The sequence below is a fragment of the Malus sylvestris genome, chromosome 7 (genome assembly GCF_916048215.2).
Source record: "Malus sylvestris chromosome 7, drMalSylv7.2, whole genome shotgun sequence".
Taxonomy (NCBI): Eukaryota; Viridiplantae; Streptophyta; class Magnoliopsida; order Rosales; family Rosaceae; genus Malus; species Malus sylvestris.
This window is the reverse complement of record NC_062266.1, coordinates 10538867-10565421: the sequence shown is the minus strand read 5'-3', so window position 1 is coordinate 10565421 and position 26555 is coordinate 10538867. Positions and strand designations below refer to the sequence as shown.

The 26555-nt window shown below is 36.4% G+C and overlaps 4 protein-coding genes across 6 annotated transcripts; 1 reads left to right on the top strand and 3 right to left on the bottom strand.

Annotated features, from left to right (window-relative positions):
• Positions 1-1042: 1042 nt before the first annotated feature.
• On the bottom strand, positions 1043-8465 carry LOC126630555 (probable helicase CHR10). The gene is made up of 17 exons (XM_050300687.1): positions 8121-8465; positions 8012-8019; positions 7260-7338; positions 6994-7154; positions 6708-6839; positions 6085-6265; positions 5710-5845; positions 5510-5627; positions 4750-4839; positions 4389-4496; positions 4087-4290; positions 3645-3770; positions 2924-3567; positions 2072-2217; positions 1650-1814; positions 1427-1541; positions 1043-1335 (listed from the first exon to the last, which is right to left on the bottom strand). Exons 1-17 carry the CDS (start codon positions 8299-8301, stop codon positions 1311-1313), a joined length of 2619 nt encoding a protein of 872 aa, XP_050156644.1. The 5' UTR covers positions 8302-8465; the 3' UTR covers positions 1043-1310.
• A 499-nt stretch (positions 8466-8964) lies between these two features.
• On the bottom strand, positions 8965-9609 carry LOC126630078 (uncharacterized). Its single transcript, XM_050300241.1, has one exon. The coding sequence runs from the start codon at positions 9607-9609 to the stop codon at positions 8965-8967; it is 645 nt and encodes a 214-aa protein (XP_050156198.1).
• A 6925-nt stretch (positions 9610-16534) lies between these two features.
• Positions 16535-18832, bottom strand: LOC126630547 (pentatricopeptide repeat-containing protein At1g71460, chloroplastic-like). The gene has a single exon (XM_050300671.1). The coding sequence runs from the start codon at positions 18750-18752 to the stop codon at positions 16707-16709; it is 2046 nt and encodes a 681-aa protein (XP_050156628.1). The 5' UTR covers positions 18753-18832; the 3' UTR covers positions 16535-16706.
• Positions 18833-18918: 86 nt separating this feature from the next.
• On the top strand, positions 18919-26028 carry LOC126630549 (dol-P-Man:Man(7)GlcNAc(2)-PP-Dol alpha-1,6-mannosyltransferase). 3 transcript variants are annotated; one of them, XM_050300674.1, is made up of 20 exons: positions 18919-19085; positions 19398-19439; positions 19557-19602; positions 19854-19940; positions 20415-20470; positions 20600-20717; positions 21471-21529; positions 21745-21816; positions 21918-21981; positions 22164-22267; positions 22702-22773; positions 23355-23441; positions 23528-23595; positions 23773-23841; positions 23920-24002; positions 24175-24274; positions 24867-24932; positions 25412-25505; positions 25586-25685; positions 25754-26028. In XM_050300674.1, the coding sequence occupies exons 1-19, from the start codon at positions 18963-18965 to the stop codon at positions 25661-25663; spliced, it is 1488 nt and encodes a 495-aa protein (XP_050156631.1). In that variant the 5' UTR covers positions 18919-18962; the 3' UTR covers positions 25664-25685; positions 25754-26028. The 3 variants fall into 3 exon arrangements, with proteins under 3 accessions (XP_050156631.1, XP_050156632.1, XP_050156630.1); XM_050300675.1 differs by having other exon boundaries at positions 21918-21973; positions 22159-22267; positions 25586-26028; XM_050300673.1 differs by having other exon boundaries at positions 25586-26028.
• The last annotated feature ends 527 nt before the right edge of the window (positions 26029-26555 follow it).

Here is a 26555-nt window from a genome sequence, read left to right as displayed (position 1 = left end):
CTCTAAAATCAGTGAGTTGCAGACCTTGTTAGTTATGATACTTCAGCCTTGGGGGCTCAAACAAGATAAAACTCCATTCAGTTTTAAATGATTAAGCCTGGTTTTGTAAGTTTCAAAAAGAAGGACGAGGACATAGACGTTACTATAAGCAAAATACTGTCCAAGAATGTAAAAACTTCAGCACTAGTTCCAGGAATCATTACCAGAATCGTTGAGCAACTCCGAGTGATGGCCTTGATATGCAGTTTAACTCGTGTACCATATCAAGACACAAATTTCGCTGTGAAGAAGTTTTCCGGCAACACCCCAAGATCAACCCGATTTTGTACATCAGCAACCTTCATTCTGTTCAGCATACAAGTCATTAGTTCATGATGTTAAGACGTCGTATACAAAGGTCCACCAAACGCTTGAGAGCCTTAATATTTGTTTTTTGAAGGCATCACATGCACAGGCACCAAGCTTTAAATCTGGCTACAGGGTAGTAATCTGGTGTTCTTCTAGGCTCCTGACGAGTAAAATTAAGTAAAATCAGGCCAAAACCAACCCGATCTCAATTCGAGTATTTATTAGATTGGATTGATGCATTGTCCGTCCATTTCATCACAAACTCAACCCGAATTTTCGTCTGAAATCAATTGTCCACATATTATTAGTCCCACGTCATATTATACAAGTAATGTGTAACTTTGGATGACTATTAATGTTTGTTGACTTTCAACCCGAATTTGCGCCTGAAGTCAATTGTCCACATATTATTAGTCCCACATTATATTATATAAGTTATGGATAACTTTGGATGACTACTAAAGTATGTTAACTTTCAATTGGATGATGAATGATAATTAGGCTTTACATTTCTCGGTTGAAACTTTAGTACATTTTTATTATTCAATTCCAACTTTTGCATAGTTGAAAAAACTTCCGTTTCTCTTTAAGAAAAAAAAAAGTAAATAGCGGATTGCCCTACTGATTAGAGTGTTCATTTTCAACTCACAGTGTATCGAGTTTAAACTTTTCAAACACTTCGAAAGCCATTCAATAACCGGAAGATTCAAATCTTTTAACCGAAGATATTTGGTACCACTCATACATTTGAGGGTTTTACACAATAACGCTTCATGTTTTCATGTTCCTAGTTCCTACACTAGAACATTATCAAACAAGGGAAAAGGTCAACATATTTACTCTGGAGGTGAACACATTTACATGACAAGAAAGGCGGCATGCGTTCATTTTCCAAACGTAATTCTATCAGCTACGTATGTGGAATACGAGGACCGAGTCCTGCGCGGGATCAGTCGAAAACGTCAAGCGGACCGCTTAAAATAATACCTGCAAAGTTTTCAAGAAATTAGTTTGTTGCGAAAGTCGGTATGTATGTATGTTGGGAGAGGATGAGGGAAAGAAGCGAAAGAAGACATACACGTATATCTTTATGCCATAAATAGAAGCATATTTTCGTAGAAGGCGTTCGACGGAGTACCATTCTGCACGATCTGATGCATCTTGATACCCAATACGTGGCATGTGGATTGAAGCTTTAAAATCAAGCAGAAGAGTATGACATGAGAGGTTTAACTTGTCAGAATCCAAATTAACAAACATTAACACATAAAGAACTACACTTTTGGATTGCAAATATTTACCAGAACTTTGAGCAGCTGAAAACGATGCTTTCGATAAGCAACTTTCCAAGTCAGGGATAGAAATCTTGCTGCGGGGTACTTTACGCCTAGGATTATAAGATTGCACAACAGCCAAAGCCACCCATTGAGGGGGATTCGAGTCCATCTCAGGCTCATCTGAATCCTCTACAGTAAGGAAGAAAGTTAACTACAAATTGTAAAGTATACTTCAAGCTGAAATGATATACAAATTTCCGCATAGTGCATTGTGAAGCCAAGAGCTACTTATAGTTTTCTCATTATACCTTTGGACAGAACATGATCAAGAAATTATTGTGCTGCAAATGATATAATCACATTTCTCTAGTACTCTATGCAGAATAGATTCCTTTGTATAATAAGCGACGAGACGAATTTAGATAACATAGAGACCAGAGGCTAACCATAAACTCTTATAAGGTGAAGATCACCAAGATGCAGGTCACCAAATTCGGAAGCTCGTTGATACGCATCAGGGATACTTGCAGATAGCTTGGACAGTGCATCAAACATTCCTCCACGACCCCAGTGTCCAGAATCATCAACACAGCTGTGAAATAAACATAGAAATAAGGTCTGGCAGTAAATCACTGACCACCTACCGAGACAGAGAGTTTTTGAAACTGAAGTAGTTTGAGCACATTTATAATACCAAAGGAAAATAATTAAATAGAACCTTTTATCATATGGTAGCAAACTCTCATTATCTCTGGACATAATAAGGAATCATGCTGCAGAATGAGTTCATCAGCAGAAAAAATCCACTGACAAATAATTCACTTGAGTAATAATCTTTATTTTGTATTAAAAGATTCATCAATTGTGTGGTGGCCCTGGCTATTATCTCTAGAGAGTTAATAAAATAAACTGGTAACAACTATTAATATTTAGAATATAATATCCCACAACAATTCAAAGTCTTGCATCACAATATATAAGATCTTGTGCCCACAGACACACGTCCAATTGGTTTGGGATTAACATGATGTTAGAGCAGGCGATTCATCCACTTGTTTGGCTCAATCCAGCCACACTTGAGATTACAATTGGGATTATAAAATAACCGATGTTGGATTCAAGGAAAGAAAGAAAGAATGAAAAATTATTCAAGCATTAAGAAGCCTTACAAACAAAAGAAAACTGTTTGAAGAGCAAAATATCAGAAACACAAGAAAACACATATTCACCGTTCTAACTCAACCAATGCAATATAATGAGAACATTCAGGAGGAGGAATTTAGTGATATTAAATTTACCTGAAAACAATGGTAGGTTCAGAGGGGCAAACTTTTGATGGTTGTGTACAATCCCCATAAACAAATTGGACAGAACCTGAATCAGACATCATGTCACTATCCACAGGGCTGATAGGGTCTTCAACAGACAGTGAATGGTATCCAAGCTCTTCCCACTTAGACAACTTCTTCTCCTCTGCTTTCTTCTTTGCAGCCTCAAGTTTTAGACGTTTTTCCTCAAGTAGATTTCTTCTGCTTCCTGTATCCATATTTTCTTGTGACACCTCCTTGAATTTTTCAACCCAAGAGAGATATAAAGATTCATCAAAGCCCAAATTGAAACTAAGAGAAGTGGAACCTTCTCCTACAACAAGATCATTTCCATTCAAAACATCTGCTGGATTAAGCTCAAATTTCCTCTCATCCTTGGTAGCTACTTGTTTATTCCGCACTGAAAGTACCTTCTCAGCCATAGTATTCAGTTCTGACATCTGAAGCACACCATTATTAACTTCATCAGGATCGAAGAGATGTAACCCAAATATGATGGATCGTAAGTCACTAGGTTCAACTCCACTTGTTTCTTTACCATCCTGGTCCATAACATCGTCCCCAACAACATTATGGCTTAGCTGCAATTTCCTCTCTGCTCTCCGCATGATAACCTATATTGACACATTTGAATTATTTATGTAATGGCCTCAAAGGCTTCAGAGGTAACAACTGATGTATAGTGTCTCACCTCCTCCACCGTACGTCCTGTAACTAGGTTTATTGACAGTACGTTATTCATCTGACCAATCCTGTGTGCCCGCTGCAGAGCTTGCTTGTCAACCTGGGGATTCCAATCTTGCTCATAGAATATAACCTACCGTATGCAAATTGAGCAAAAGAACATCAGGAAAGAAAGAAATGGCTAATGTAAAATGAATAGAATACAAATATGATGTGATTAAAAGCAACTTCAGGGAAGAATTTATGTTACTTGAAATTTTACAACATAGCCTACTTTAGGTTCCTCAACAGCAATATATTATAAACCTCTCAAAACTATTCTTTTAATGTCATTCTCTCTGATAGCAAGTTACCCAATCTTAAGGTAATATGCTGGATATAAGATTATCACTTGTCAGACCCAAGATTCTTGTTAGTAACAAGGTACACAACTGTTTGCAAAAACTCACAGTATCAGCGGCCACAAGATTCAAGCCAACTCCCCCAGCTCTTGTAGAGATCATGAAGACAAAAGCACCATTTTGATCAGCTTGAGACTTCAAACTTTTTTTTGTTGATTGCGTGCTGAAACTTCTTATGGCAGCAAAGCGCTCCTCAGCACGAATTGATCCATCAAGCCGCTCGTAGGAATACTTTCGTAACTCCAGAAAATCCTACAGTGCATAAGAGAATATAAATTGTTAAATGCATGCAAACAAGCTGAAGCATTTATCATTTTGCATGAAACAGGAGAAGGACAGAAAAAACAAACCTGCAGAATATCAAGGGTATGCGTCATCTGTGCAAAGAGAAGCACACGGTGTCCATACTCATGTAGCTTTTGAAGTAGTTGATCCAAAATTATAAGCTTACCACTAGCCTGATCAAAAAATAAAAAATAAACAGAGACTGGTTGGTAGGAAATAAATATTACAAGAGAGCAGAATACATACTAAAAGTACTTAAATCGAGATTCAGGGATCAAGCATTTTAGCTTCATGAACCAAACCAACTAGAGCTCCACTTTTGTATCTTAATCTGCAATGCTTCTATAGATGTTAGAGTTTGGAAACTACATGACTTGGCTACACTCTCATAGGTCGTTATCATTTACCAAGTGTTGAAATAAATACCTGAACCAGGTGTTCGCCCTCTTCATACGGTTCAGGCTCAATACCAGGGAAGAGATAAGGATGGCTACATACTTTTCGCAGCTGTATTACCTGTATTGCCAGTGGCAGAAGTAATATCAAAAGGGAAAACACTTGATCAAAATCAATACCTGATCACTGCATATAACAATAAGCAATGAAGTATTGAATAAGCATACACATACTTGAAGCAAGAAGCCAAATTAAACAAGAATAAGGAACTAATAGTACCGTGTCAGGAGTTAGCACCATTTTGGTATCACTATTTTAGGTCCTGCTTTTTTATAAGACTTCTTCCTTGTAGTTATAGGAAAAGTAGCAGATGCATTTGGTACATTTCTTATTTTTCTACTTCAACAAAGTTGTGGAGAAGCAGTAGCTGGGAAGCAAACTAGCGGGTCATTTTAAAGTTACAGTTATAAAAAAGTAGCACTTTGGGCTCAAAATAAAAAATGACAATCATTAAATTCATTTTAAGGATTTCAATAAATTATACTGAACAGTTGGAAAAATGATTTGACTATGTACACAGCTTTTGAATTGCATTTACCAAATATTATTTTACAGCTACCAGCCAATAGGACCTGGTAAAACCTAAAATCACGTAGAAATATAACCTCCCTGCATTTGTAATTTTGTAGATGGTATAGGATAAAGGAGTTTAATGCCAATGTATCATTTATAAGAAAAGATTCAAGGGAGAAAACAAACGCTTATGTGAAAAATAGAAAAGCTAACTTACAATATTCTGTAAGGACTGATGATTTGAACCTCCGGAAGAGAGTGCAAGTAGCTTAGGAAGCTCCTTTCTCAATATTGACATATACACCTTCTTTTGCAAGCTGACCAATGGTGCCAGCCTATCAAGATAATGCATCTTAGCATCATATTCATTATGTTCTAAGAGTACGTCTACAATGAAGAAAGGGATGGAGAACTTACACTGTTATCTCAGTAAGCGGTGGCAGGGATAAATCTCCAGACTCAATAAGTTTAAATTTTGTACGGCGGAGCATGAAAGCTCCCAAGATACTTCTTAAGCTTTTGAGTTGTTCCTTGACTTTGGTTGTATCATGGCCTGTTCAGGAATAACAAGTGCCATGTATATAAAACCATGTTTTGACATCCCAAAGTTCATTCTCCTTAATAATTGCGAACCATAACAGAATAGTTCGGTCATAAGATCAAGAACTCATCCCCACACGGAGAGGATACAGGATCTTAGCTGCAGCTGAATTTTAAGTAAGAAATGTTCACAAATCATTCTACATCACATTATAGGCCACCCAACTTACTTATGACAAGTAAGAACATTACCTGATGAGGGATCTCCAGCTTCCTTGAATGTTGCAAGGAACTCGTCTAGCTTCCCAAAGACTGAAGGCATACAAAAATGCATCAAAGCCCAAAGTTCAGTGAGATTGTTTTGGATAGGTGTGCCAGTCATCAGTAACCGTCTTGGTATGAGATAGCGCTCTCTTAGGACATTGTACAAAACCTATTAACGTCAAAACATATATATGTTTGTAATGACAGTTATTACAGGGGAAAAAATTGTATGATAACTTCCATCCCTTTCTTCGTGTGCTCAAACTTTCTTATTATGCCTGCCTAGCACAAACTTTCATGGTCTTCATACTAGAAGTCACAAGTATTGGAATCAAAGTTAAAAATTTCCAACATCAATTGCATGGGAAGATGTTTAAAATAAAAAAAACATACCAAACTGATCAGCAGTATGCTGTCATTTTTATTTCTGAAAGCATGTGGTTCAAATTGTCATATGATTAATAGCTGTACCTCGTTAATTATTTTCCTGATTCACATTACTGGACTACATAGTGTAGTATCAGTATTAATCAATCATAATAAGAAAAATGTTGCTACTAGTATAGGGTTCCTTAATATATAAGAGAAAATCTGTGACGTCTTAAACATACACTGGAAGGGTTTTTGAGCCTTTGCGCTTCATCAATTACTGCATAGCTCCAGGGCATCTGAGAAAGAAAATCCTGATCTGCCAAGGCTATGTCATATGTTGTCAACAGGACATCAAAAGGCAATGACAATACCTGTCAATTGGTCCAACTTGAAAACATCAATACAAGACAAAAAATAGCTTATTAGAGAGCTAATAATAGTAATTAGCTATAAATTCAACCATTAATAATGATTGACATCTACAGTTTATTCCTTCCAAAGGTACACAGCAGGAATGAAACTTACATCAGTTGAGGAGGTCTGCTCATTTACGTGCTTGTAGATTGTCCTGCGTAGAATGCGCCGATTTTCTTTATCACCAATATACCGAAGAATCTTTAGTTTTGGAGCAAATGTGTCCATCTCTGTGACCCAACCGTCCGTCACACTCAAAGGACACAATACCACTGTGTGTAATGACCGATGGAAGGAAACAAGAAATGTATCAGGCACACCAGTACCAAAAATATGAACTTCAAGGAATTCACACCAAAAGCCAAAATGAAACTCACAAAATGGTCCAGGTGACATCTTCTGAACCTTCAAATAGCTCAGTAATGAAACAGCTTGTAACGTCTTTCCCAGTCCCATCTGACAATCATTCTCTTGGGTTCAAGACTTCAAGTACAATGAACACAGCCAAAAATATTTCTGTTTCCAGTTACTTCTGCTCAACATGTGCAACTAGTTGTATCCTCAACAATAAATATGAACATCTTCATTAAATTCTTTTTTTTTTTCCCTTTCGTTTTTCTTTTGGACCTATAACATATTGGCTAGCAAGGACATGTACATCTCATACTTCCTAAACCCCACTGAAGGTGCGATTCAGTCCTGTCCTTGGATACAATACGAACATTACCAACTAAGCTAAATTGACACCTTCCACTGAATTCGGGTTACGTTATTGACTCTACTGTTAAAAGTTGAAACCCTCAGCCAATACCAACAAGTCATATACTGGTGATAGAAATCAAAAGTACAAGCGGGTTCGATAACAATACAGAGTATGAAGCTAATTTTTTTGCTAATTTCCAGCCTGAGACACTAAAGAACACCAAATTATGCAACTGAAGAATTTAATTATGCAAGAAAATTACAATATTTAAATTCATAAGAACATAATGTACACTATCGAAAATTACTTCAATTTTTCGAAAATTAATAACCAAATTTCAAACTCAAATGACCGAATTCAAGGAAATTTCAAAATCACAAATTCACCACATGTAAGAAGACTTCAAAAGAGTGACAGCAGTTGTACCTCGTCTCCTGAAAATTCAACCAAACAATTCATCAAAGATTTAAACTTTATTTCGTAGATTTTCTCGGCAACCAAACACATTGAAAAATATCATTAGGAAGCCCCTTACCGAGAATGACGTTGACGCCGAGATTGTATCGGCGTATGAGCCACGACACGCCTTCGACCTGGTGAGGCTTCAGTTTAGCCTTGACGCCGAGCTCTTCAGAGTCGACACGCGCGTCTCCGGCGCGTGCGTCATTAGTAAGTATGATATTCGCCGCGGCTTTGAGCCTCTGCTCGTAATTCATCGTCCTTCTTCTCAAACTCAGTCGGGAGAGAAAGAGACAGAGACAGAGAGCGCGCTTTTGAACAAAGAGCGGTGGAGGGAAGAGAGAGACTTCAGAGACCAGAATACTCTTAATCAGTTCCGCATTTACATTACAAAGACATCTGTTTAGCGGTTAGAAACGATTCTAGGTGAAACTTGTAGACAAAATTTATAAATTTAATTACGTATCATCGATATATATGAGCACGTTTGTTAATTCTTAAGTAATAATTATATCATCAACTTTTATGTTTTTTATTTTTTTTTGTGTTAAAGGGAGAACTTCATAGAAAAGAAAGGCACAAGACCAAACAACAAGCAGAGAACTAATTCTGCCACCCCAGAGAAGCAAAGACAAAGATAAGTAGGATCAAGAGAGACGCCACCACACCAGGAACCAGCATCACCCTATCTATCAGTGCAAACAACCCCTACTTACATAGGAGGACAAGGAAGACCGTCTTTGTTCAAAATGCCAACTAACGAAGATGGAGGTTGTACAACCCAAACGAAGCCGCACATCTCCGGGGAAATACTCCTTGAGACAAAATCCGCCGCCATATTTGCTGGTCGTCCACGACCAGGATCATGATTGAAAACTCCTCCCAACCTCCAAAATATGGCTAAGAATTGGGAGTAGGTCCTAATCACAACTCAAGGAAGGAGAATTGAGGGACCAAATAACCCCTTGTGCATCCGACTCAATTACCACCTCCTGCTCTTGCAAACATTTTGCCAACAAGCACCCTTCCAGAACAGCTAGTGCTTCTGCCATTCCAGCCGAAGACACATGCACCCAAACACTCTTCACCGCCTTACAACCTGAGAAACTGTCTCGAGCCACAATCCTAATCTTCCCGCATAGGGAGTCTCTCTTCCAACATGCATCAACATTCACCTTAATTCTATTAATTGGGGGAGGAGACCAAAGAGCAAGATGGTGCATACCTCTAGGAAGGCTGTTTGGGATAGTGGATGACAAAAGTAGGGAAGAAAAGGCATGCTTAAAAGACTCCAAGGCAGTGATGATAACCTGATTAGATTTGAAAGGAGAAGGTTTTACACCGTTGAAAATAGCATCACATCGGGCTCTCCAAATAAACCAACAAGTAAAAACCAAGTACTCCATAGACCGATTAAGATCCTCCTTACAACCCATATTTTGATTTATCACCACATACAACCACTCAGCCAAAATAGTGATTGAGCTTCGATTTATCTGAGAACTCAGAAGGCTCCCAATCCAAACTCTGGAAACCCATGTACACAGAAGGAGAATATGCTCCATGGTCTCCTTACTTTCATTATAAATTGGGCAGAGGGAGGATGTGGCACACCTACGCCAAAACAAATTGGATTTAGTAGCACAAGCATCCCGAAAAGCCCTCCAGAGGAAGTTTTTCATCTTTGGGGGAGCCCTACAACTCCAAATCGAAGCCCAAACCCTAGGATCAACATTACAAGAAGAGGAAAGGCGATCAAGGTTTAAATTGGGGTGTCGATTGTGATTTCTCCGATATCCGAACTTAACTGAAAAAGAGCCATTTCGCTCATATGGCCAAACCAGCTTATCAGAACTCAAAAGCAGCCCCTACATAAATTCTAGAGATGGTATCACGCTCCATTTCCAAGATAAGGTTAGAAAGAAAATCCAAATTCCACGCCCTCAAAATCGGATCAATGAAATCCGCAACCTTGCTCTCCTTATTGATAGCCGAATGATTCAGAGGGGTAGGGTGCACCCCTGAGATGCCAGGGACCCAATTATCCTCCCAAAACCGAACCCCCATACCTCCCACTATCTACCATCTAGCATCTCTTAGAATGAGATCCCTGCCAACTTTTATGTCATTTAGTTTGCATAAAATTGTGTACAAATTTAGTCTCCATAACATACTGGGAATAAATATGGTGATTAACGTTATCAAAGTGGTGAGAATAAAAGTTGAAAGTTGTGATAGGTAGACTAAATTTGTAGATTAAAATTACAACCTAAATGACGTGTTACCAAAAAAAAATAAGCATGTTAACCAACACTTAAGTGATAATCCAATCATTAACTTTCATGTCATTTAGTTTACAAAATTTAGTCTACATATTTAGTCTTCCTAGTATTATCCAAAGTAAATGGTTTTTGAGCCAAAAAGAAAACCACACGTTGTCCTCGAAGCCCACCACATCACTTATGTGTAGAATTTCCTGCTAAGTTTTTAATAGCCAAGTATTATTCTTACATATGGCAACCTTTTTAAGAAAAAGAATTAAAAAGATTTCACAACTTTTTTCATCCCAAAAAAAATTCATGAATTTTCTTTGATCACTAATTTCTTTGCACGTGCTCACACACATGCGAGATGTTTTTTTTCACCAAATCTCGTCGCGCATCTGTTTAGAATTCTTATAGACAGATTTTTTATAAGATTTTCAACCAATCACAGATTCCACGTAGCATAATCTACAACCCCATCCCTTCATTTTTCTCAATATAAACTATACATCCAACCTATAACTCACACACCAAATTCAAAATCTCTCTGAATCCTTCTTCATAGTGTCTAAATCTTGAGTTCTGACAATGTCTTCTTCAAGGAGATTGTTAGAAATCGAAGGGTAATAGAATGAATTATTTGAGCTCTAGGAGTGAGAAAATGAATTGTTCCAAATGGAAGAGCAAGAAAATCAAGAACGTAGAATAAGACATGATGAAGCAAGAAGAGAGAGAACCGCACATACCTGTCGTGTCATGCAAGTTGTGGCACTAATCTACATACCCAGTCGTTTCCCAAACCTCAATAGAAAGAGGAAAAATAAGGTAATGGTCTCTTGAAAGATTACTTTATCCCAAATTGTGTTGTCCTACTGTGTATTTTAGAAGTCATTTTAGAATGCAACCATATATGTTCAATAAAATCATGATTGCTATTTGCAACTACGATTCATACTTTGTGCAAAAGAATAATGCTTTTAATGTTATAAATCTCATTGTTGAGCAAAAAATGATTGCTGCCTTGCAGATGTTTGCATATGGGGGATTTGCAGACCAAGTGGATGAGCAATTGTGAGTCATTTATGAGATTTTGCTCCAAAAATTGACTATTTATACCAATAAGTACCTCGGCGACCCATGACAATGGACATGCAAATGCTTTTGAAGAATGGTAAAATGCGAGGCCTTCCTGATATGATTGGACATATCGATTGTATGCATTGGCAATGAACAACACTGTGTTGTGTTTTTATGTTGTTTGGTGTGTTGTTTTGCGAACAATTCCAATTGAATAAAGATGCTCATAGTTTATATAACGATTAGCTTAATTTAAATAATGTACCGAATTAAACAAATACGAAATTATAACCCAAAATGAATATTATGTGCACCTCTGATTTACCACATATTCCCTATAAATCACCTAATCAATCTGTGATGCTAGGATTGTTGGAATTTTGTAGGGTATTTCAAAATACAAATCATGCTCATCGTGACAATTATTTTCCTTCAAATCCATTTATTGATTGATTAAAATTCTAGCCAATAACGTTGACATTATTACTCAAGAATTGGGACGTTGGTATTATACTACTTAGTCTAATATTGTTAGTTAGCCAATTGGTCTTGTGCAGCTTACCATGTCCTGACGTCAACAAGAAAAATTGATCTCAACATGTTCTTGAATTATTATTAGGTTGTGCTGTCAAAAGAACATACAGAGTGTACTATTTAGGGCTTAAATAGTCATTTCATATCAAGATATATGAGTTATTTATTATTAAATTTTATGTGGAGTGTAGTCAACAAAATATGAGGTGTTAACATTTATAATAACGTTACACTTTTATAGTATAATAATTGCTCTTTGAATTAATTAACATTTATTGGCCAACGTCTATTTGGAATGGTTCTGTTATACATGTGGTAATCTCTCTGGTGAAAAGATGAAGATGACAATCATCTCATCTTCTTTCATCTATCCTTTTGATCCATCATCTTGAAAGCTTTATTATATTCTTCACACACTCCATACTAAAGGAAAGAATTGAGTTATTCACCCGATCCAAATATTACGAGTGTACGTTTACGAGGATCATAGGTTGTTGTATCTTGGAGGGTATGACGTCATAACCTGCTATACCAAGACATTGTCTTAGAGGGGCAAAATCTACCCTTAAGGACAATGAATTTACATGCCTTAACCTAAAACATTGTTCTAATCAAGGATCGACTAAGAGCGTTCTCTACCTACAAAAGATAAGTATTATTTTATCTTATTTTGTTTGTTTTATGTAATTTATTGTGGCAATGAAAATTATTATATACTAGTATTTATTTTATGTGATTTGTTGTATGATAAGTAGCATCCGCATTGCCAATATTTCCAACAAGGATCATCTCCACTTGGTCCCTCTTCTCTTTCACACCTCCTTTGCATTACTTCCGCTCATTCTGATCTCCAAAAAATTTTGAATCCGGAGACATTCCTTCAAGAAACTTGGAGATAATTTGATGATCTTTCTCAACCCTCATTTCCCTAAGTATCTCCATTTTTTGTGTGTAAGTACATCTCTTTCTCTCTCATTAGCTGCAACCCTAGCCACATCTCTAAACTCTAGCCTTCTTAGCCTCAAGTTTAGCCATGTCCCCAAACTCAATGCACCATGGCAAGTAATTTCTTCTATATATTTTGTATAATCACTCTTGGAAGACCTTTTTTTTTCTTCGCAGCTTTCATACCTTGAGGTTTATGTGAATGATAGGTCAGTTCCAATACTTCAAGTGGGTCGACTTCCTGAACATGCGAGATTTCTTATGATGTAGAGTCTAGAGGAGTGTCGTTCATGAAAAATGTTGGACCATTTGGCACAATGTTGTACCTGGGGCAATCTTTGACAACATTCCAACATTCAAAGTGGTTGAATGACTTGTTCTTGTTGGTTGCATTGTACCAAAGTAATTGGAAGCTTTGAGAGAAAGATTGGTAGAAAGTATTTAGAAATATTAAAACGTGGTGTAGGGTGGAAGAGGATTGTTGGGTATTTATAGGAAATATTTGAAACTTTTTTTTTTTGTATTTTTGTTTTATAATTTTTATCTAACTTAATTAATATGCACATTGTATTACATTTTTTTGCAATCCAAGAGCCCAGATTGTGCCGCATGGGTCCAATGGTAATAAGATTTTTTCGTTGTTTTATCTTTCTTTTTTAATTGAAAAAATATGGACCGTTTATGATAAACTCTAACGGCTCAGATGTCGCCACATGTACTAACCGTTAGGACTAAATTAAAAAAAATTTAGCCGTTGGAAATCCAACAGCACATAATATGCCACATCGCCCCCCATTAGGCTAGGTTGAGTGTGCTTATAGCACGGGCCCCGTCACACCTTATTGGTTGGCTCAAATGCCGTTCTCCGTGCCTAAAAACCTCGTACTTGTCGTAAAAAAAAAAAAAAAAGAACTTGGTTGTCGTTAGCCTAACGTCAGATCCACTTAGTCAGAGACTTGGGCCATTCCGCCGAAGTGACGAGTCTGGCGATGTTGGCGCCCTAATAGCCTGATTGATTGGGTTTGGGTGGAGAGGCTCTTTCGAGTTTTGAGGATTGGATTGCCCAATTACCCAAGCAATTGGCATGTGGGTGGGCTAAGTGACTCTTTAGAAAAAATTGTGCTTTATCTGGAAGAGTCAATAGTTGTATCTCTTCAATTACAAAACAAAGGTTTCACTTTTCTTTTTAATTGAACTAGCCTGGCAATTGTCCTTTATTATTTATATTTTTATTTAAATAACTAATTTATATTTTTATTAAAAAATTATTCAAAAAAGGAAATTAAGCAAAAACATGAAACCACCCATTAAGACCATCTTCAATGGTTGGCCTAAAAATCAAATATTTTAGCCCGAAAAATTTAGCTTTTAGTCCAGAAACAGCTTTTCTGCTCAAACTGTTCTAGCTTAAAATTTTAGCCCGGGATTATTAAAGAATGAACTTAGGCTATTTTTTTGTTAAATTAATTTAAAAAAAAATATGTAGACTATCGTAAATAAATTTTATGAACATTTTAATATTAAAAAAAATTTAAATTCCAATAAATATTGAAAAATTTAAATTCCGATTTCCGGGCTAAATTTTGGGGGGAATTTGGCCTTGGTTTAGCATTTAGCCTTTAGCCCAAAATTTCCCCTTGGGTTGGAGTAGGTTTGGGGGAAATTTTGGGGGGTAATTTGGCTTTGAGCCCACCATTGAAGTTGGTCTAACATTGGAGTTTTTTTTTCCTCTATAATTTTAAATTTTAAATTCATTCAAAATAAAAATGTGATGAATTACTTTAACTCATTTTGGTTCAATTGTAATTGTCAAAATTCTTAAAGGATAATTTATGGTATTTTGAATGTTTCACCATTTTAGGATGCTCGCTTTATATTAACTGAATAATGAATAATCACAACTTTGTTCATAAACAGTCACAACCTCATCAAATATAAATTCCAACAACCTTTTTTTTTTCAAAAAAAAGAAAAACAAATCCAACAACCATATCACTATAATTTAATGTGAAACTATACTATAAAAATTTGTAACGTGAATATTGCGAGTGCTCTTGTATGTCATATTATACATCAATGTGTATATTAAATAACAGAACATTGATAAAATAGTAGGTTAATTTTGTGTACAGCATAAAATACATATAGTTGGTATATTAATTCAGAAAAAATTATATATTATGTAACGTAATAAATTTGGACCTCACTCCTGAAATCATTACTTTATCCCTCTCAGTTTGACATAAAATACAAATTTGACCTAAAATAAGTAATAATAGATACCCTTGTGCTCTCATTTAGATTATTGACCATATGAGTCACTTAGGGATTATATTTTCGGATAGATTGGATAAAAAATAACGTTTTTAATTTCTGTTCTAATATTTTAGAATCAAATTATTGACCATATGGGTCACTTGGGGATTATATTTTGGATAGATCGGATCAGAAACTACGTTTTCAATTTCTGTTCTAATATTTTAGAATCAAATCGATCACAATTTCAAATTCGGAATTGTCATAATTGAAGAAATCTCACAATTATTCTGGCTCAAGCTCGGCTCGTATCAGAAGCAAGCCCAACCTAGCTCGAGCTCAAAAAAAAAAAAAAAAAAAGAAAAAAAAAAAATTAAACAAGGCAAACTTGAACACAATGATATTCGGTTTGGCGACTCGACTCGACTCGACTCGACTCGTTTATAGCTCCACACACACACATTAGGTATGCGATCATATCATAGATCGTTGTCAAATTATATTTACCTCAAATCAAGGGATTAATTATATTAATGGACCATGTCTTCTTTCGCAATACATTCCTAAATCGTTATTAACTCTCCTACATATTCGACATTTTTTTGCAGGTAACACAATATTCCACACGGAGAAAACTCTAGCTCTCTCAATATCTTGATCGTCGGAGAGCCCTTGACACCTTCTTGTCCCGAAAACTCTAATTAATCAGCCTAGCTAACACATCAGCATATCAGCATGTGCATGTAACAAACTGCCGATAATGCAGCATACGTGAACGCCTCCCTCAAGCTTTCTGCATGAATATTGCCCGGATAAACTGAGCTTAATTTGTTACCGGAAAAAGGAAAAGAGACCAAAAGTGAGCTTAATTTGTCTTAATTAACAATAAACTTCGACATTTCGACATGACAATGAAGGTGGTGGTGGAGAATTTGACAGGAACACTCTTCTATGTTCAAGTCGGAAAGGAGGCCACGGTCGCTGATCTAAAACGGGAAATTGAAGCCCAGCAGAAGCTCCCTTACCACCGTCTGATCTTGATTCTTGACACTGATAGTGATGATCGTCATTGTAGCCGTCTCATGAATGACGATGCAGACGGAGTTTTGCTTGTTGATTATGGGGTCAAAGATGGATCACATGTTTATGTCTTTTTAAATCCCCTTGATGATGGATCCACTAATCACCTTTTTGAGCTTAACTGGTGTGATTCTCTATTAGGTTAATAATTCTTTTTTGTACTGTAATTGTTTTTTAGAAGGTAATTTTCGATAATTTGAGCTTACATTTTGATTTAAGTATTTCACAAACCGTCTATCTGCATTTGGGTTTGGATTTGAATTTTATTTCGATTCAATTGATGAGATTCCTAACGAAGTTCTTAATTCAAGGAGGTAAAAAAAATAACCGTAAATTGGTTACAACGATCACATTGAAGTAAATTGAAAATTACCATGTTACTCATACATGAAGATAAAATGGGTCTCTATACATTTGTGAAATTGCAGAAAACTAGTAATCACAAAGAAAGTTTCAGGAGCTTACGAAATTTATACATGAAAGAAGGAAGGTCCAACCATCCATCATTACAACAGAGACGAACTTAATGTTGTAAATCTTCGAGCCTCCTCAATGCGGCCAAAACGATCAAGAAGTCCAATGATTAGAGAATATTGTTCCTCAGACACCTTAACTTTGTACACACGAGACATTAAACGGAAGATACGGCAAGCATCATCAACAAATCCAGCTTGATCGCAAATAGATAGAACCACCTGGAAAGTGAAATGGTTTGGAGTGAAGTCTTTAGATCTCATCTGATCAAACAGATTGATAGCTTCTTGATACATGTTATTGTATGCATAAGCCTCTATGATTGCAGTCCAAGTCATTGAACCCTTGACAGGGATTGCATCGAAAACAGACTTTGCATGATCAACGGCTCCACATTGCCCATACATTTTTACAATTTCAGCAGTAACAAAAGGGATGGATTCAAAGTTCTTCTTCAAAACTTGTCCATGAATTTCCTTCCCAAGCTTCAAATTCTTTAGGCCATTGCAAATATTCAAAATCCTTGCCATTGCAACGGAATCTGGCCTGTGCTTCGATAAGACCATTGACCTTACCAGACCAAGTGCCTCGTAGAGGCATCCGTTGTCAATATAGGAATCAATCATGGCCGTCCAAAGAATAATATTTCTGTTCTCCATCCCATCGAATAGTCTTATGGAGTACTCAAAGATGCCACACTTCGAGTACATCACCATCAAAGAAGAAATTATAGATACATTGGGCAAGAAACAATTTTTCACAGCATATGCATGTATCTCCTTCCCTCGTTTCAAATCCTTCAATTCTGCACAAACTGGAAGGATGGTGGCAACCGTGACCAAATCTGGCTTAAACCCTTCCTGCTGCATCCAAATGATCGATCGCAATGCCTGCTCAGGCCTCCCATTTGCAACATAACCCGACATCAAAGCAGTCCAGCAAATTGTATTCCTCTCCTTAGAATGATAAAAAACCCGCCGCCCCACATCCATATCTCCACACTTGCAATACATGTCTATCAAGCCAGACTGAATGAAAATCTGCTTCGAATAGCTTTTCGTCTTCACCACAAAAGCATGAACCTCCTGCCCTAGCTTTCGAGCCCCAACGTCCCCAATCACAGGAAGAATACTAGTCAATATAACCGAATTCAGCCTTATTCCTTCATCGACCATCATCCTAACATACTCCAAAGCTTCCCTTTGCCGCCTATTATGCGCAAAACCTGCAATCATGGCTCCCCATACAACAACATCTCTATCACCAAATTCTTCAAACAAGCGGTGAGCAAGCTTAATCTTGCCACATTTAAAGTACAAATCAACCAAACTGGTCCGAACAATTGCGCTATCGATGAAACCGTTCTTAACCAAAAGGGCATGCGTCTTCAAACCTTGCGACAGTGCCGAAGCACCTGCAAAGCTCTTAATCACACTAGAGAAACTATACACATTCAACTCAACCCCTAACACCCGCATTTCCGAATAAGTATCAAGAACATCACCGTACCGCTTCCCACCAGCAATGACAGTGCCTCTAAGCAAGGCATTCCACGAGTACACGTTCTTGCTAGAACTTTCATCAAACAGCTTCTGTGCATCATCCACTGACCCAAAACTAGTGTACATATTTACCAACTTTGTGCGTATAAAGTCATTGTTTTCGAGCCCATTAATCCGAATATGAGTGTGGATTTGCTTGCCGTGATCCAACGACCTTGTACGGACACATGCGGCGATGAGGGCGGAGAATGTGGTGACGTTAACCGGGATGCCCTGCTGGTCCAAGTAGTCCAAGATACTCAGGGCCTTCTCGATCTTATTTCTCCTTGCAAAGCTCTGTATGTCCTTGTAAATGGCATGTGGGTTCTTCGTGTGGAGCGGCAAGGAGTCCGGAAACGCGTCGTGTTCTTCGAAAGTCGGAGTCTTTTGTTTCCGCCGTGATGATAAAGCTTTCCCCTTGAAGGTTTGGCGGTGTTTATTACACTCATTAGAGTTTGCGGCGGCGATGCGGGTGCTTGGCGGGAAGCAGTGGTGGTGCAGAGAGAGAGGCGGTGAGGTTACTGTTACAGCTTCCATGGCTTATCAGCTATGGCAACGGCTACGGCTGTTACAACGTTCTTCTGACGTTGTTCTTGTTCAAGTGTCTTGTTTCAAATTTTTATCTGAACCAAAGCCCAAGCCCAATAAAACATCTATCCGGCCCAGCCCACAAGTAGACCCACATACTTCAGTTCATCTCTCTCTATCTCCTCTCTGTGTCTGTTTCTCTCTCTCTCTCTCTAAACAATGGCTTCCAAGTCTTCCAATTTTCTTGAGCGCCATGGTTACGATTTGGTACTTGGATCGATAGCTGCGTTGTATGTGTTTATGGCGCCCTACACTAAGGTTGAAGAAAGCTTCAATGTCCAGGTGGCACTTCTCTCTCTCTCTCTCTCTCTCTCTATTTGCCTGAAGTGTATGAAAGTGAAAAACTTGGAAATATTTACTAATAAGAGAGTTAAATTATTGAATTACAGTGATTTGTGGTAATTTTTAATGGTGGAAAATGTTGGAAATGTAAAATTTTTCAGTATATACAAAAAATTAAACAGGATTTAAATGAAAATTTGAAGTTCAAATTTGGTCTGCTCACTGATAACATGATGGGGGAGATGAGTTTGTTATCTCTAGTGCTTTTTCTTACTTCTAATGTTGTTGTTTCTTGTTCTTACTTGTTATCAGGCAATGCATGACATTCTGTATTATCGAAATCGCATAGATAATGTGAGTTTATATATCTATCTCTTCATAAGCTTGTGTCAGCTGTTATGTTTTCAGGAATGTGTTGGTCCTTTTGGCTATCTAACTATTTTGTTTGGATAAATGTTTGCCTCCTGGTAGTATGATCATTTGGAGTTCCCTGGAGTTGTTCCTCGCACTTTTCTGGGTAAGCTTGTAAAATTTATGCTGTTGATGTTACTAAGTTTGTGATTTAAAGTCTAAATGAGTAAATTAGCCAAATAAAGCCTTTGGGGGCAATGCCAATCCCCATATTTCTAGTGCAGTTTTAGTTGTTCTAGTGCTTTAACTCATGGATAAATTAATAAAACTACTGAAAATTGTACTGATTCGTTGATGAATTATTAAATGTTTGAAGGTGTTTACTTCACTGATTTGTGTGGTATGTCATTCTTCTAGGTGCATTGTTTGTTTCAAGTTTGGCATCTCCTTCTGTTTTAGCAATGGAACTGTTGCATTTGCCAAAGGTTTATAGTCTTTTAGCAGGTTAGTGCTTTAAATTTCTTGTAAGTTTGCATTCATCTAAGCGTTGCTTCACAAGTGGCAGCAAATATTTCATGGTTTCCATCTTATTATCGGCCTCCATATGGATTATTGTTTATTTTTGTATCTGGGGTTATGGGTTATGCTGAGATTTGTGGCTGACCTTCTTGCTTGCTGGAATGGCGATTTGGAAGGCCATCTAGTCTGAGAAGTCTCGCAGAGGATTTATTTGAAAAGCATGTTGTTTGGTGCATTCAGTGGTACATTTTGGTTGAAAGGCATACCTCCTATATACTTTTCTTGCACTTGGGGTCATGTATTAATTTATTACTTCTTCTGAGAAGAAAAAAGTTGGATGAAATTCATGGGGAATGCCTTTCATTGTGTTTATATCTTTTTTAATTATAAATATTTTTGATGGTATATCTTGCATTTCATAAAAACAATTCCTAAATTGTTTTAGTTGCTGTTTGCCAGTTCGTTTGGCATTAGGTGGCATCGTATTATCTACATTATGCTTCTTTCGCCTTCAGGTATGCTGTTGCTTTATACTTATTTTCTTCTCGTGCACTGTACTCCTTGTATTTTGTTCAGTTCATTAAGTTGTGTTTCTTAAAAGAAAAAGAAATATAAGTAAGCCTTTTATTTGTTTCCTTTTTCAGGTTAGACATAAGTTTGGACGTCAAGTGGAAGCTTTCTTTGTGATACTAACTGCAGTTCAGTTCCACCTTTTGTTCTATTGTACTCGTCCACTTCCAAATATACTAGCTCTGGGCGTAGGTAATTCTTCTCGTGTGCATTATTTTTCCCTTGTAGATGTAGATTTTTAAGATTGTACAGATTTAGAACTGGCTACCTAATGAACCTCTGCAAATGATTTGTTGTCTTAACAATTTATTTATTTTTTCCTGCTTCCTACTACATGATTAATTAAGTTCACCTGCGGGTAGATAGTATTCGACACTCCAAATATGTATCTTTTTTATCATTTTAACAAGTTTGACTTGAGAATACAAAGGATATACACGTTAGGTACGTACTGGATATGGTGGGGAAAACATTATTTTGCGTCTTTCTTTTTCGTTGATTCTTAAATGCTGTCTGTTTATTATTATAATACCAAAGGGTCAAATGGCACAAATAGGAAACAGAAGAGTTGGGAAGGAGTCGTTCTTATTTTCTTCTTTGTGCGACCTAGGGGCTAGGGTTTTCATTTACACCCCATAGAAGAAGCACAGGAGAAGAAGATATTGTTTTGTTTTGTTATCATATACATTTCAATTGAATAGAATTCCTATAGAAGCCTGGAATTGAAAAACAAAGAGAAAGAGTTCCTTGAATTCTAGAAGATGAATATAACATCATTTGTAGGACCTTGTATTTTTTTTTTTGGTATGATTATAACCTTTATAGCCCTTACTGTGCTTGGCCTGGGATGCATGCTAGTTTTCATTATTGAAATATTGATTGGCTCTGACAGCTTATTCATATGTCATGTGGCTTTTATTTATTTTTTGTATTTTCTTGTTGTAGTCAATTTGGCGTATGGGTATTGGTTAAAGGAGAAATATTATGCAGCCATAAACTGCCTGGTATGTCACTATATGCTATAATCAGATTATGCATCATAATGTCTAAGGATACTATTATCTCGGCCCTTTTGTCCAATTGGACTTTTTTTTTTTTTTTTTTTTTTTTTGTGTAGACTCTGCTGATGATCCTTATGAAGTAAGTTTACTTTATTCCTCACAGTTAAGATACACTTACCTGATTTTCTTTTAATTTTCATCTTGGTTTTTATATTCAGATTTTTGCTACGGTTATCTTTAGATGTGATATTTTGTTACTTCTTGGCCCTCTTGGCCTGGAGCTTTTGTTGGTAAGTTTCTACTTGTGCCGGTTAAGGTGGATAATCAATTTGCATTTTAATTTGTACCTTCGTGTAATAAATTATTAATTGATCTTTCTTTTTTATTACAGACTAAAAGAATTTCATTATGGAAGGCGTTTAAATGCTGCAGTTTGTGTGCTGTATTGTGCGTAGGTCGATTTATTATCATTATTATTGTTCTTATTGTTACTGTTATTATCATTTATTAGTATTAGTATTACTACTACAGGTACTACCCTACTATCAATTTCTTCAGATGCATAGATCATGACGTTGGTTGCAAAAATAACAACAATTTCTGAATAATGTTCTTGTTTGGATTTTTTGCAGTTCAGGCCTTACTGTTATAGTAGATTCAATTATGTGGAAAAGGTTACTGTGGCCCGAATTTGAAGTTTTCTGGTTCAACTCTGTGCTCAATAGAAGTTCAGAATGGGGTGTATCCTTACAACAAATCTGTTTCGCATTTGATTTGGAGTGTGTTGTAATGTTTATAATCTTGTAAGAGTAAGACATATTTTTAGTCCAATTGAGCAGACTATTTCCGAGTCTTCAAGTGTTTCTGCCACCGAGTTTGTAGTGTGTGTTCTGCCTGGTTTTATGCATTTGAATCTTTTGTTAGTGTTTCGTTTTAGGGATTTTAGGCTATATATTAGGAGTGGGACAGTTAACTTTTGGTGGATACCTTTTTCAGTGGATGCTAAAATAGGAGTATTATCCTTTTCTTTTCATTAATTGTTTTGGTACAAGAGAAGGAACTCTTATTCAAAGATTCTGTGGGATTATCACCTTGTCTTTTGGGGGCAAAGTGGAGTGAATGTAAAACTAATAAATATGTGTTAGTAGTTTTCCTTTATATTACTTTTTATTCAGATACATCCGTTTTACTGGTATTTCACTTCAGCACTCCCGCGGTCATTGCTTGCTGCATACCCTCTTTTTCTGGTGAGTCTGGTGCCCTAACTAAACCTTCTCTTTCATGTATAATGTAATTGGTTGTGAGCCTTTGTTGCTTAGATTATCTGTCTATTATTTTGGCCAGTGCTTCGAACATTTTCTAATTTAATACAGTTGATGGCTGATAATACTTAAGTACTTGGCATAAGTATGAACTGCAATTGATATAGTAATTTTCTCAAGAGTAATTGTATGTCCAATGTCTCTACTTGGGGTAGATAATAATATAGTAAATGAGGTTTCAAGAGATTCAGATATAGCTTTCTATTTGGGACAAACCCTCTGTGCTGGATGAGAGACATGAAATTGTTAGTTTAGAGTTTGGACTTGGAACATTTCTTTCATTCTCTTGATTGGTTAGAATGTTTTTTTTTTTTCCCAAAATAGATGCACGAATGTGAAGATCATAATTGATGGTAACATGAAAATGAAAGACATGGATACGGAATCAAATGTATTTTGTGATTAATCATTTTGGATACATTCAACTTCTCAAGCATACTACTACATATGTTCCCAGGGCTCCAAACCCCTTATTCTTTCTAACTTGATGCACAATCTTCTTGCAGCTTGGTGTCTTACTTGAGAGGAGGGTTTTGTTATTCGTTCTTCCAGCCTTGTCCTTTGTTTTACTTTACTCTAAGCTTCCCCACAAGGTAATATTGCTCATATTTTATAGAGTTTGGTGGGCCTATTTTTATTCTAGATTAGATATTGAAAGACCTTATATATCATGATGCAGGAGCTTCGTTTTATAATTAGCTCAGTTCCCATGTTCAACTTATCTGCTGCAATTGCTGCAACTAGAATGTATGTACGGTCTATTTGTGGCGTTATCTTATTTTTATGAAATTCGTAAAATAGGATCAAATTGTTGTAATTGTATTTTTGCTCCGGCATAAATAAAACCTGACTGTAAAATAGTATAAATGAATTCTGATTGTTCTTTCCTACAGTTAAATGAATTCTGATTGTTCTTTCCTACAGCTATAACAATAGGAAGAAGACTTTCTGGAACTTGCTTTATCCAGTGATGCTTGGATTATTGTTGATCAGGTTGGATGTTTAAAATTCTTTTGGTTTCATCAGAAAGAATAATCTGCCACCTTCTTTACTGATTTTATGTTTTTGTAGTCTAGGGTGCACTGTCATAAGTTTCATGGCTTCCAATGAAAATTATCCCAGTGGTCATGCTTTAAAACATTTGCATCAGACTGGTAAGTACTGTCTCTTTGTTTATATTAGCAATTTAGTTGGTATCTTCTTGTTACTGTTATTATTAGCTTCTTGTTCTGTGTCTCTTTATTTATATTAGCAATTTAGTGGGTATATATTTTTGTTACTGTTGATATATGAGTTTGATATTATTATATGATGAGTTTTTGACAGGCCATCTTGCGAACAGTTCAAATGAACATTGGGTTCACATTGATACGTTTTCGGCCATGAATGGAATATCCCGCTTCTGTGAAAATAATTTCCCATGGAGGTATAATTGATTTTCTTCTAGTTTTAACTTCACTTATAACTTCTGATGATGCTGTTGGCTATTCCAGAAACTCAGCTGTCTCTTTGGACTGGCGGTTTTGAATTTAAACTAGCAAGTGTATACTGAAACAATTTCAAGATGACTTGGTTTACGGTCATTGTGATAATCATTCACCTTTCATAAACAACATAACATTTACTGTGAGAGTGAAGATTCTGTACATCTGGGTAGAGGAAGCTGAGCTTACACCTGTGTAGCAATAAATAAATAATTGTTAGAAATCATGTCTCTGTTTTTCTAAAAGATAGGTATACGAGGTTGCTGACTCCGATTCTTTAACCTGGAAAATGGATATGGAAGACTGTATATCCTTCTAACATACGCTACTTATAATGTTGTTTGAAACTTTGAGCCCATGTCAAATTTTCTGTTTTCCTTTTCTATTCTCTTAAAAAAAAATTCAGAGATCATGTTGAAGTAATTGTGAAAAATTCAATTTTGGAATCCATCTTAATTTAAAATTACTGGTTTTTAATAATATATAAATTGTCAAAGGTTTGTGTATCAGTTCATTTAACTACTGGCAGTGCAGGTATTCTAAAGAAGAAGGGATTCCTCCTGAAGAGCTACACCGCAGAAATTTCAGCTATCTTATAAAGTGAGTTTTTTTTTCCGATTGTCTTCCTTTTTCTCTGTCTAGAACATTCTTAGAATCAAATTTGTTAAAGGAGTAGTGTATTTGGAGGATAAATCTTTGCTTTTGCCTTAACATTGACCATCCATCAAGAGTTTTCTGCCAACAAGACATTTTCCAAACAAACTGTTTAAGATTGTTAAGAAGTGTTGTATGGCAAACTGTTTATAAGACGTCAGTATCGTTTTCTAATTTCTATACCATCAATAATGTTAAAGGCATTTCATTCATTCCCACATAACACAGGATTAAATAGTTTAGAAAATTGTTTTGCGATAATTCTAATGCTTATACCCTTTCAACGGACACATGTAGAGATTTATCTAAATCCAAAAGCTTCTCCATTCTTACGGTGTTTGGATGCTCTTTGATTGAAACTTATTTTGTTTTGCATTGATGCTCTCATTTATGTAGTCGGATTTCATTGTTTTCTTGTATATCAGTGAACATCCTGCCATTGATGGATTCAAGTGCCTATTTGCTGTAAACGGTTTCTCCCGGGTTCGTTTGAGAACTGGATTCCCTCCCGTTTTACTGGTACAAATCTATATAATTTCACAAAAATAGTGACATGTTTGTTTTAAAATCAGATGCTAACTACTTCATCCTTGCTCCAGGTTAAAGAGCCCAAGGTTTATGTTCATGGAAATGTAAGAAACGAAGATGTCATGCATAGAATTTGGCCAGGCTGTTAATTCTCGTGGCTTTGATGAACAGGTAAGCGTATGATACTTACCGATACTGTGGTAACAGATACCTTGCATTTCTTATACGATCTTTGACAGCCTTGGCCTCTCAACAAATTGATACTTGCCGAGAAGACAGTCGAGCCTGATGAGACCAATCCCATTTCTTTTTAGAATGAAATACAGTACGGAAGATAAGCTATAGAACAAATTCCGTATCTACGCCCGGGTGGGAAAGAAAACACAAGAGTTATATGAATGCTCGTTAATTTTACTTGTTATTTGATTGTCTGATGAATAGTGTAGCCATATCTCACTAAAACAATTTTATTGTTTTTTTTCTGACCTAATGCAATGTATTAAATTTAACCTAATTTACATACTGCGTAAAGGTTTCTTTGGCTGTGCTTGTATTCCATAGCAAAAGTTATGGACTGCAGTCACTAGTTTTGCCTCTCGGAATTGTCACGTGACATGAAACTAAAGTTTTTCTCGTTGTGAATGATGTTGTGGACAAGGGCCAAGTTTTCTTGAAAGAAAATTCAGTCGGAACAACATTATTATGGCTGGAAAATCTCCATGGAGGGATTCAGTTGTGACATTTGATTTACATAATGTATGAGACTTTGACAAAAAGCAACGCATAAACAAAGTGGGAAATTGCTAGGTCCACGCATGGACCCACTTGCCTTTCTTTGAGTAAACAAGTGAAGTCCAGGTCAAGAGAGTACAAGAGTAAGATGGGGAGACTAAATTTATCGACAAAATTTGCAAACTAAGTGACGTGTCAACACAAAAAATGAGCATGTTTATCGACGTTTAAGTACTAATTCAATCATTAACTTTCATGTCATTTAGTTTATAAAATGGCATGTATTATGTCAAATCTTGCTCAACGAAC

What these genes read in the sequence shown, in the direction of transcription:
- LOC126630555 (XM_050300687.1), bottom strand. Translation starts at nt 8,301, where the DNA reads ATGAATTACGAGCAGAGGCTCAAAGCCGCGGCGAATATCATACTTACT. An exon ending in GATGTCACCTGGACCATTTT is followed by an intron (nt 7,155 to 7,259) that starts GTGAGTTTCATT and finishes CATTACACACAG; the next exon opens with TGGTATTGTGTCCTTTGAGT. An exon ending in AGCTGGAGATCCCTCATCAG is followed by an intron (nt 5,846 to 6,084) that starts GTAATGTTCTTA and finishes ATTCCTGAACAG; the next exon opens with GCCATGATACAACCAAAGTC.
- LOC126630547 (XM_050300671.1), bottom strand. Translation starts at nt 18,752, where the DNA reads ATGGAAGCTGTAACAGTAACCTCACCGCCTCTCTCTCTGCACCACCAC.
- LOC126630078 (XM_050300241.1), bottom strand. Translation starts at nt 9,609, where the DNA reads ATGGAGCATATTCTCCTTCTGTGTACATGGGTTTCCAGAGTTTGGATT.
- LOC126630549 (XM_050300674.1), top strand. Translation starts at nt 18,963, where the DNA reads ATGGCTTCCAAGTCTTCCAATTTTCTTGAGCGCCATGGTTACGATTTG. An exon ending in ACTCTAAGCTTCCCCACAAG is followed by an intron (nt 23,442 to 23,527) that starts GTAATATTGCTC and finishes ATCATGATGCAG; the next exon opens with GAGCTTCGTTTTATAATTAG. An exon ending in GCAATTGCTGCAACTAGAAT is followed by an intron (nt 23,596 to 23,772) that starts GTATGTACGGTC and finishes TCTTTCCTACAG; the next exon opens with CTATAACAATAGGAAGAAGA.